At 39.3% G+C, this 12151-nt stretch overlaps 1 protein-coding gene across 1 annotated transcript; it reads left to right on the top strand.

The window, feature by feature from the left end:
• Nucleotides 1-10279: 10279 nt before the first annotated feature.
• Nucleotides 10280-11947, top strand: nkx3-2 (NK3 homeobox 2). The gene is made up of 2 exons (XM_079556676.1): nt 10280-10712; nt 11281-11947. The coding sequence occupies exons 1-2, from the start codon at nt 10343-10345 to the stop codon at nt 11703-11705; spliced, it is 795 nt and encodes a 264-aa protein (XP_079412802.1). The 5' UTR covers nt 10280-10342; the 3' UTR covers nt 11706-11947.
• The last annotated feature ends 204 nt before the right edge of the window (nt 11948-12151 follow it).

The raw sequence follows: 12151 nt of genomic DNA on the forward strand, positions 1-12151 counted from the left end.
AATTATAATATAACGAATAACATATAGAAACATACTAGTTTTATGCACCGTGGTTTGGACATTATCTCGTCTGTCTAAATGAATGTGTTGTCTACAGAGCCTAAATAGAGAGGCATTTGTGAAGCAAAAGAGGACATTCCTGTCTGTTAATGGAGGAGAGAAACTGACAAACTAAAGATGAAATATTCCACCATCATTTTCACGTCAGGGGCTGAATCACTGCACCTGAACTCACACACCTTAAACATCCTGGATTTTTCCGACCACAACGAGCACCTATCGGGTATTTCCTGCTCTTAATGTATACTTTTAAATCCCCCCCAAAAAAGGTTCTGATGGTCTTTATTTAAGCCCTGGCAAACAAACAGCTGCCCTTTCACACTCTCCTGCCATTATGGAGTTTTTATTATAGACTTTTATTGTTGTGAATGGTTTTTCATTTTTAGCCAGCTGACTCCAGATTTAGATTTTAATTTTAGGCATTTTGTTTTATTTAAATAAGTGCATTTGACTTTTGAAGCAAGACATGGAGGTGCAAATGTGCTGGTTTGACTAAGAACAAATGATGAAAACAGGTCGACATATGTTCCATTATTTAAGTGCATTACTGCTGAATTAAGTTGTATTTTAAGTGTAACTAAGAAAGCAAGAGCAGCCATTGTCGGTAACTGCTTTCCAAGATGGACTTACTTTTAGAATAACTGCAAAAATAGCAGTGTTGCATCATTGATAACTTGTTGAATTGTTCTGAAGGACAGTGTGGTATTGCAGATCTATGCCCATTATATTTGCTTTCTCAAAAGACAAACCCACGTATTTTCTCCGCACGTCTCTTGAGTGCGTTGGCCAGGTCTGACAGGTGTGGTCATGGTTTTACAGAGCTGTCAGTTTGAGCCGTGCCTCTGTGGGCTGTGTGCAGAGCGGGCCGGAGTGACTGCCGCTGTCGGGACAAGGGGCAGTCTGCGTGGACCCTGCCGCTGCACAAGGAGCAAGTCTTTCCTCTACAGGGGATTTGACCGAGTTCACTGGCTCTGAACATAATGCGACTCCATTCAGCAGACCCTCTCGTAAGGCATAAAAGTTAACAGGTGTTTAACGTCAGAAGTGGTTCAAATGAGAGTCGCCGAAATGGCCAGCGACAAGAGGCAAGTTAAGCATTTTCCCCCTTTCATATTTTTAGTTGGGATTTGAGTTGGGATCAGGGTTTTCTTTTCACATCTTCAGTCACACTTAAGAAAATGTATTTCTGGCTTAATATTTTTTAACACCACAGCTGTGTATGCACGTATGCACACATTTACAGTGGGTTAAAGGAAGTTTTCGGTTCTCTTAAATTATTACTACATTATTCTATTGCCGTCTGACACTAAAACAAAATCTATTTATTTGATATTAAATCTACACAAATAAGCTATTAAAGGCTCATCATAGATCAAAGGAGTCATCATCTGTACTTAGTTGAAATGTAGGATGTTTCCTCACATCCAAGAAGCATTGTCATGAGAGGCGATGAGAGTACGGATGACGCCTCAAGAACCTTTATGTATGATGGACAACTCCTGTACGACTAAAAGCTTACTCAATAAGCTTAGAAAAACAAATACATATTTTTTCTGGCATTTTTGTGAAATGCGCCTATAAACTCGTCCCTGTGAAGAATTGGAAAGTTAGGAATGAATTTAGACCACAATAAACATTAGATATGATGGAGTTAAAGTCTGGAACAGACATATCCATCTTCTGGATTCATCCACCTCATTATACATGTATAAAATCAAACTAAAACATAAATTATTGGCTGAGTATTTGTGCTGAGTACAGAGCAGAGACTCATAAAGGAAATGATTGTATGAGTATTGTATATTTGTCACGTTGTATTTGTATTTGACTCTGTATTTTTGTACTGTATTTTTAGTGACTTTGCGTGGGTTTACATTACTCTGATTCTTATTTGTTTACTTGGGAGTGGTGTTATAAGCCTACTAGGCTTCTACCTCTCCCATGCACATTCTATTATTATTATTCATTATTTTGTATATTCATACATTCAAATGGATGCTTTTTATGTTCTTTTTAACTAGTTATGCTAAATAAAAAAAATAAAAAAACATTTTTAATTTAGTGGCTTTACTTTCATTGTTTGTATTTTTAAAAATCCGGTCGGCTTTAATGTTCCTTGTTTTTTCCCCAAACCTTTTTCAGACCTTTAAGTAAATGTGAAAGTAATTGTTGTCAGAGCCTGTGTCAGCCTCTCCGTATGAAACCCATTCAAAGGCTGAAGTCTCGATCAAGCCATGACCCTAAAAGTACAGGTGACAGGCTTGAATTAGAAAAGCTATAAGATCAGTTATTGTAACAGCCTACTCTAATCATTGTTATAACCAATTAAAGGTTTAAAAAAAACAGGTACAGTGCCTTTAAGTAATCAAATCTTTAAAGAAGCTACGCGGTCCACATCCGCACAAATGCAGTAGGCACTAGTTTTTTACTTACACACTTAAGTTGACTGCTTTTCTTGAACTTATCTTTAGTCAGGACTGAGCGAAGAGGAAGAATAGGACAGTGCGGCGTGTGAAGGTTGGACGTGCTTGAGCTGCAATACATTATCAGTGGCATGCTTGTAGTGAATGAAGTTCCATTTGTCAGCCTGGCATGCCTATGGAATCATCTATAAATCACGTCAGCCCCATCCACACACATTAATTGGACTGTAACAGTTTGGGCAACCCCTGGAAGTTTAATGCTCGGGCTCCAGTATCTCTCCACTAATGTACGTGATCTTTTGTGAAGTGCTTTGAACAGCCTCCAGGAAATGGAGGCACTATTCTTTGCATGTCTCTTGGCTACATTCATTGCATTAAGTGTTGAATCCCAAAGGCTCTCGCAGTTGCATGCAAGGATAGGCTTTCTTACGGGAAGGGGAAGAAAAAAAAAGAAAAATTAGAGGGTACAATCATGACTTGGGGGACTAAAAGCACACTTATGGCTGGTGGAAACCCATACCTCTCCTTTGCATTTTTTAATGTTGGGGTTGATTCATGCTGCTCTGCTTATACATTTGATATTAAGCTGACAACAAATATAGAAAGGAATATAATATAATATATATAGAAAGGATATTGGGATCATTTATCGAAAATGGCACTGCCCTTTCTTGTCTTACACCATCTGAACACAATTTGGTGGCTTTTTCTTACATGGATATGGGAAGGGCATGGTGTGCAATGTGAGCCTCCTTGTAGCAGCAAAAAAATAAAAAAGGGGAAAAAAGTAAAGACCTGTAGTAAACACACCCTTTAGGGGAGGCCAAACACACACGTTACTGTGGAAACTGTCAAATTGGTGCTTCAGGAGAAATTTCACTATGATACTTGGGATTACGGTCACAAGAGGAGGCAGGATAAAGGGAGCTGTGGGTGGAGGCAGACCGGCCCCACTGTACTATAATGTGCAATTAAAGTTTATTTCTTTACTGGAAAGGTGGTGGGAACTTCACCCCGCGTGTTTCACTCGAGGCTGCTCTAAGGGCGGCTGTAAGAGGGAGAGTAGACAAAGAGTCTGGGTATATTAGGAAGTGTCACTGTAGATAGAAAAAGACGCCAGAATATAGCCTACCTTTTCCCGGCACAGTCATTATGTAGTTAATATCTCATCTTTCCTCCTTCTGTCTGGAGGGTCCGCCCAGCACCAGCAGAGGGCGCCAGGTCGTAATGTAGCTCTAACGAAGGAAAAAGATTAATGAGCTGTAATTAGCCTAATTGATTGTAATTAGCCTGATAAAACAAGCATCAAAAATAATAAATAAACAACATGAGCACTTTACGCGCGTAAACTCTGGGCTGGTATACAGGCCAAACACGCGCAAAACCGGCCTATAAAACAATGATAGCCACAAAAAAATAGGCTACATAAAAAAAAAACGAAGGTCAACTCAATTCTGTTGTTAATCTGTTTTTATTTTTTATGCTCTTCAATTTTTTTAGAATGTTCCAACACTTTGCAAACAGCCCAAATTGCGCGGCAATGGTTCTTCCTAAATGAAGGTGATAGGCCGAACTGATCCTCTCCTTAATTAAAGGAACTATACCTGATTTTTTTATATATAGAAATAGAACAAAATGTGGTTTGATCCTTATTGTAAAAGCAGATTTAGAAAAACACTGTGCATCTTATTTCTGTGAAAGCGACCCTGAGAAGTGACCCTGCAAGCTGTGAAATGATCCCTGTGAAGAATTGGGATGCAAGAAATAGGCTATGTTAAGAAAAGTTAGGAATAAGTTTAGTCCACAACTAACTTTATAATTTAGTGGCTTCCTTTTTCATTGTTGTAATAATAATAATAATAATAATAATAATAATAATAATAATAATAATAATAATAATAATAATAGGAAGTAATCAGCTATAGGGCCTTTAAACCAAATAGTCTACTGCATATCGCCACTCATAAAGCTTTAGTCAAGACCTTATCGAGTCAAACTACCCTATTGATGTTCAGGTCGGACTGGCTGAAGTTGCCATGGCCAACGATGACTGCGCCCGCCGCCGCGTGCCACTGAGCCCTGGCCTTGGAGACGCGCGGAGTGAAGATATCCAGATGGTCTCGGCGGTTTGTCTTGCTCCTTTCCCCACTTGTGTTTTCTTTGCTTGGTTTGATACGAGTAGCATCCCCAAGGTCAAAGCCAACCGCGAAACAATTTCTATTAGTGTTTTGTTTTTTCCCCGAGGCATTTGTGTCAAACCTCGTTGACAGACGTGCTCAGTGCTTGTGCTCAAATTGACAGTGCAAGCGACTGTCAAACGGATGCGAGAATACATTTACAAGCTAAAATCTCCAGCCTACAAACAATAGCCTACACTGAGAAAAATAAAACATTGGCTTAATCTGCAAATTGTTTAGAAATCATTTACATCCGCATTTTACTAGTTGTTCATAATGATATATATTCATTAGTCCAACTATAAATGTTTCATCTGTAACTGTGAACATTTTAAATTGGTTCAACAAAAAAATGTTCCTGACTTGAATGTTCAAAGGTTAATTGAGTCAATTTAAAACTCTTCATTAGCAGATATGAGCCAATTTAAATTTTTTCATTGAACCAATGTACTTTTAATGGCTTAATCAATGCCATTTATTGATTTCATTTAAATTGATTAATTTCATTAAAACACATTTGGATTAATTTACTTTTTTATTGCCAAAGACATTGTATGTACAAATGCAAATTGCAATATTTTGTAATATGAGTAATGTAGGTACACACAAACATTTCATACTTTCTAATTTTTCAATTCTTGGCTCAAGGTTCAAAAGCTGGTTAAACATTTTGAGAAAAAGTGTTAAAACTGTAGTATAATGTATTTAGCCACATTGTTATGCATTTTCAAACACTTTCACAGCAAAACTGGATGAACAAGAATTTTCCAAAAAACAACAACTGTGCAGCCAAGGTACAGCATAATAATCACTGCATCAGTCTCCCTGTGATCCGTGTTCATTTCTTGTTATCCAGTCCCATGAGTACCTTCAGGATGAATTCAACTGTGCGTTCAAATTTCTTTGGGTACTTCATGTTGAGGCGTTATGAGTCCGAATTGCAAAGTCTTGAACCATTGAATGCAGATCTGTCACAATCTTCACGATGGGTGTTACGACGACTGCCATCGGCTCGTCCTCCACACGGAAATCTTGCTGAATCTGCAAAACATGAGGGGAATAACACATATTAGAATTTACAAATAATGCAATGATTTTCATGGTCGGGTCTAAACCCGGCTAAACTAAGCCTTAAACAGGTCAAACAGAGTCTGAATGAGCCACTGGTATTTTAACTTTGTAATTACAGTATGAGGGTTTTGTAAATAACATTACTGCAGCTGTAGATAACACTGAAAATACATGTATTAAAGGGGAGCTCTGAGAAAGTATGTAAGTAAGTATGTCCGCTCTCAAAATACCCAAATCAGTAATAAATGTGCACTTCATGTTAAACACAAACCAGAATCTTACAATATTTGAAATGTCGTTCATCTTCTCCTATGAAAAAGCCTGATTTCCCCCATTTTGTAAAGTAAAGTTAGAAAATGATACATTCCTATGGTATTTCTTAATTAAAATATAAAGAAGCATATATATACACCAATTTTAGACAAAAGGACTGGCTCCAGTATTTACATGATATTGATCTTTTGCAAAATTTTAGGTATTGCACAGTACTACAAGAGAACTAATTTTAGTTTTTGGGTAAAATAAAACCATATTTCTCCTGCAACTCTAATATCTTCAGCTTTCAGTTCATTTTCTAATATTTGTTCAATACCCTTATTCATTTATATGTTTCTTTGACAGGGACAGTTTAAGAAAACATTGCCAACTCAGTGGCCGATGTTATGTACATAACATCCAAAGGCTTATTTGCAGATTTTTTTCAAATGCATTATAGTACATGATTGGCTCTATATGAGGGACTTCTGACTAGATTCTCCGAGAGTCGCTGCTCTTCCTCTCCCGTTATTTCCTTGTCGGGGATTAGCAGTGTCTCGTCCAAATTAATGAAAAGCTCTAGATTCCATGGACAGTGAATTACCCATGAACAGTTGAAGGTACATGTTAAAAACATTATGTTGGATGTAAATACTTGACCGAAGAAAAAAGTTAGCCCTTAGCTTGAGGACAAAAACATATACCACGATGGAACACTGACATGTCCTTCAGTGAAGCCTTTACATCCAGTATGATGTTTACAACCTGCCATGTAATCTAGTACTATTCATTTATTTGGATGAGACACTGTTAATCCTCCATAGGGAAATAATGGGAGAGGAAAGCAGTGCCTCCCAGAGAGTCCAGTCTGAAGTCATGTGTCACTTGTGTGAATAGAGCCCATTGTAAGCTCGCACACTTGTCAAAAAAGATCCATTTATTGGCTCTGATCAATTGTTAAACTACAAGATGCACATATGTTATGTAGGCCATTGATCAGGAACCCAGAGAACCAATAAAGAACCGATCAAATAGAGAAATGATTAATAGCATTGATGTTGCTCAAATCTGAACAGTTAAGTTTTGTAAATTATGTAAAATTGGCGGTTGTTAATACCATACCTAATATAATAAGAGACTTTACAGCTAAGAGCACAAGCACTACAAAGACATGGTTATTTTCAAGCCCAGTCATACCTGATGTTCTTTAAATGCGCGTCCACTGGAACAGCATCACTAACTTCAGTACACATGGTGTGTACCTGCATCCAGTGTACCGCTCATGGAAGCCTGTAAAATAATTATTTAACTGTAAACAAGTATGTACAGACATTGTAGTAATTTAAATATATAGATATATTCTTGAAAATGTGCTGGTACAATAAGGTTACATAACATTATGCCTTTCAAATAATGCATAGACCGACCTCCTCAAATGGAGATGACCAGCAAACAGGTGTCCTCGTCCTAGTACTGGTGTCGGGGACGGCTCCTGTGCAGATGAGACACAGAAAAATACATTACTTAACTGTAAATGGTCTCATTTTTTCAGCAAATTTAACAGACTAAAATGCATATAGTCTTGTGAATGTAATAAATAAGTTAAGAAAAAAAGTGCAACGCATATTCATGCTAAAATTACAAAAAGTACACAATAAAGAAGAGCTGAACATTAATTACATTTGCTTGGTTCAGCTTTTTGAACAAACTGTTTTACAAATGACTTTTTATGACTTTTTTATGACAGTCACTTTTGGAAGTTGGGTCAAACATTTTCTGTCCTTTAATTGTAATTACAGGTCATATAATAGTGTTTCAACGCGGGGCTCGTCTGCCCCTAAACAGTTGTTTATTATTTCATTCATGCTGCTCACTTTGAGCTCCCTGTGGGGCAGCAGCAGCGGTGGAGGTGACCGGGGCGGAGGAGACAGTGGGCGGTGATGTCGCTGCCGTTCGGAGGCGACCAAGAGCGGAGTGGAGCTGAGCGAACAGGTGGAAGATGTTTCGTGTCGGGGCGCCTGTAGTCGCCTCCTCAATCACCGACCCCGCGCACCTTTCCTCTCCCATGGCCCGGGAGAGCTGGCGCTGGGAACGTTCGGCCGCGCTCACTCGCTGTTTCCCCAGAGCCGCGCTCTAAAACCCTTTCCCCGCCGGCCGCGCTCACGTCCCGCGGTCTGTCCCTGTGCCACTCCTCTCTCCGCCCCACTCCAGCACTCACGCTTGTTTCGCAAAATAAGCATGCACAACTTAAGCGCGAAGAGGAATAATAAAGAAAAAGAGTTCATGTTCTCTACAGGGACTTGGCTCCGCTCGGCTCCCGTCGTTCTCAGTGAAGAGACGAACAAAGACTCGATTCGTTCGTGAACGTCACATCACTGGTTTAAGCGCTTGCAAAACACGTTAAGGAATAACATTCATGTCAGCTTAAAGCACAGTAAAGGTAGATAGTATTTATTTTATGCGAGTTGCATTTCAAAGTCCAGGCGATGTCACGACACAAAATGGCGGCTGCGCTTAACCCTCCTAAATTAGTGTAATATCTAAATCATAAGGGTGCTTTTGGTCAAAAATAAAACCTTCAACCTAATACTCATAGCCTACAATATTTAAGAGATTTGATGCACAATCAATTTATTCAGTTTCAGTGCCAAAACATGTTCAATTAAAATTCAACTTAAGGAGAATTCTATCTGACGCCTCTGTGCATACATACAGGACACATGTATTAAGTTTACAAGTCTAAATATGCTTTTAACTTACCTTTTCTCGCTGTAAAGTTCCCACAGTGGGTCTGGCCAGATCTTGAGTGAAAAGGTCTTGGCTACGTTTGAAATCTGGAACACGTGGTGTGTCATCTTCTTCAGCGTTAATTGGTAGAGTCAAGTGCTGCGGTTGTCAGTGCTGCCCCCTGTGTTCGATGGCTCAACGAACGATTGTTCATTAGATCAATTAACTTTTATAAATAACTGTCAATTTGCAATAGACCATTGGATGTACATACAAAAATGTATCAAAACACAATGTTCAATCTATATGGTTTTAATTGGACTAACCAATTTGATTTTCTTTATTTAAGCCAATAGCAAAGAACATATTGAATCAACAACAGCAGTGTTTCACTTTTTTCAGTGTATGTTGATTTATTACATAATATGGCCTAATTATAGACCAATATCTGTGCTATCTATTAGGCTACATAAACTTGACAGAATTTGTCATGAAATAAAAAGTATAGATCGCAATGAAAATATCATTATCACTATTATTATGATTTTAAAAGCCTAATAATAATACTGATAATAATCAATAGGCTTATGAATTATTAGAACCTAGCACTGTATTGGGATGAGCTTTTAATTGCCCATAAAAAGGCATTTGTTGGTCATGTTCTCACATTGGAATGTTTTCGTGGGATTCTGACAAATGTAACTGGCTTTTGAGTGGGGAAAATAATAAACATAGGCTAATAATTATTATTATTATTAGCTATAATAATTTTAATAATAATTATTATAATTATAATAGTAATAAGCATGGGTAAAGGGCAAGGTGTGCTTTCCTTATAATACTGAAGAAAGTCGTTTCTGGCAGCAAGCAGAATTTCAGTCATATTGGAGAAAAAAGCGATGACACGTAACGTGTGACTAATACAATTGCTCTGCTGTTTACGCTCTATTGACACAGCATAAGCAAAATAAGGCTTCAATGTATCGTGCTTTATTCAGTCTTTTTTTTAATCTGCTATTTGCAACTGATCTTTACGCAGGAGGAGAATAAAAGCAAAAGACTAGGTACCTATTGGCTATTGGCCTATTCTCAATCATATATTGTGGCCTGGTGAAGACAATTGGCCTATGCATTGATTTGATAAGTGGATTTACTTGTATCGCTGTGGCGCTGGACCAAAGCAAATGGGTTTGCCTATTGTGTTTATAACACTTTCATATAGGCCATATGCTAGGCTAAGTTTCTTGTCACTTCACAACTTTTTTTCTACATCCAATTGCTACTCTGACCAATCACACGAGGCCTGCCCTTCTCTGCAGACCAATAGGAACGAGCCCCAGCAGCCTGTCAGTCACAGGTGAGGGTGGATAGTAAAAGTGAGTGAAAAGGGCCATAGAGTGGAGTGCGCCAGTGCGCATTGCTGAACTATGAGGACGAGCATAGCAGTGCTCGCGGATGTAGGGACAACTTTTCACCGACTCTCCCCCGGGACTTGTACACTGCGTTGTTGGAAGTAAATTTGTTCTTCAAGATAGGTGTAGCATAACATCCGGATGGACTGAAGTTATTTCCAAGTTCACAGTTAGTGAATTCTTCTTCAGATAGCGAAACCTTGCGAGATTAAAAAAAATGGCCGTTCGTGGCAATTCCATCATGCCTTTCTCCATCCAAGCCATTCTGAACAAAAAGGACGAGAGTCGACACTTAACTGAGCTGGACATGTGCTTTTCTAAGACAGCGTGCTGGAAAATATTTGGTGATATGAACAGTTCCTCGCGGAGAGAAGACGGCGAGGCTTGTGAAGCGACGGACACAAAGATCTACGACTCTGATTCGGGACTTAGCGATGATGAGAGCAAAGCGCTGTCCGTGTGCAAGTCTGAAAAAGACGCGGACACTGTGTCAGATATTCCAGAAGAAAGTGTGCACGAGGAGACGGACCAGGAGTCCACTTCCGTGGAAAACATTAAAAGTGACTGCGAGGCTAATAATGCAACAGGTAAGAAATCTGCGTAATTCAGGTTATGTGTGGAAGGTCTACTCACTGCCCACGTTTGGCTACAGAGCCTAATACTTCAGCGCGAGGATTGTATGGGCTGCTACGGCTTTTTCCACAACCAGCTTTACGCAGAGCGTTGTTTGTGCGCATTATAACCATAATGATGAATTCCATAAGCCGACATAGGGATAATAGCGAGCCTGTTTTTGGATAACCTGCTCCCAGCCTAATTTGTTTCGGCTGGAATTCCGATCTTTGCCATAATAAATAGGCTAGTTGTTTGTTAAAAAAAACAACAACAAAAAATGATGAAAGCCATTATAGGCTTATAGGCTGTAGCCTATAGATTATAGGAGATTTAATGCAACCTTTAATTAGGCTATACTTGATCTGATTATTATTATGGTCTTATTATTTGACTTTGTTTAACCTTATGTTTTGTTTATTATTGTGATATTTGTTTGGGCTGTAGACTCATTGTAAATTGAAGTCAGACATGTAGAGTAGACTATGCGTTTCCCTAATTAACGTTTAACTTTAAACTGACACATATTGTGTTGTTTGTCAGACTCCAGTGCGATGGAGGACAAAACTATTGACCAGCCCAAACAGAGGAAGAAGCGCTCCAGAGCGGCCTTCTCTCATGCGCAGGTCTTCGAGTTGGAGCGCCGCTTCAACCACCAGCGGTACCTGTCCGGTCCAGAGCGGGCGGATCTAGCGGCTTCTCTCAAACTCACAGAAACTCAGGTGAAGATCTGGTTCCAGAATCGCAGATACAAGACCAAAAGGCGCCAGATGGCCGCCGATCTGATGGCTTCTACTCCTGCAGCCAAGAAAGTGGCGGTGAAAGTTCTGGTGCGGGACGACCAGCGACAGTACAGCCCAGGAGAGATCCTGCGGCCTCCGCTGCTCTCACTGCAGCCGCCCTACTACTATCCTTATGCATACTGCCTACCAGCATGGACACTGTCTGCATGTGCAGGCAACCAGTGAGGACACACACTTGTCATATTTATTCATTCTGTTTTATCCACTGATCCTATTGAACAATGTTTAACAGAGATATGCCTACAATTCATTTAAAAAATAGGTTGTCTCACCATTTGTTCAGACATTGCCAGTGGCAAAACCTCTGAACAAATGCAACACGCTGAGAACATTGTAAAAGTGTGTCAGTGTGAACTCTGAAGGTACAGTCTTTTCTGGAGTGGGGTCGTTGTAAACGCCTAATTCTGACTGATGTATTTGCAATTTTTGGGATTCACATTCCTACCTCTGCAGTGGCAACAGGCAAACTCCTTGTGTTACAGATTGTATTTTTGTGTTTGAAAAGTTAAAATATTTCTGCACTTTTGAACGTACACATTATTTCATTGTTAAAGGCGTTTTGTAACAAGACTTGTGTTGGTCATGTGGCAGAAAGGGACCAAAACAAACCT

The sequence above is a fragment of the Gobius niger genome (genome assembly GCF_951799975.1).
Source record: "Gobius niger genome assembly, chromosome: 5".
NCBI classification, from domain to species: domain Eukaryota; kingdom Metazoa; phylum Chordata; class Actinopteri; order Gobiiformes; family Gobiidae; genus Gobius; species Gobius niger.

Bases quoted from the DNA above. Each gene is read 5' to 3' on its own strand.
- nkx3-2 (XM_079556676.1), top strand. From the start codon at position 10,343: ATGGCCGTTCGTGGCAATTCCATCATGCCTTTCTCCATCCAAGCCATT. The intron at 10,713-11,280 runs GTAAGAAATCTG...GTTGTTTGTCAG, and splicing joins CGAGGCTAATAATGCAACAG to ACTCCAGTGCGATGGAGGAC.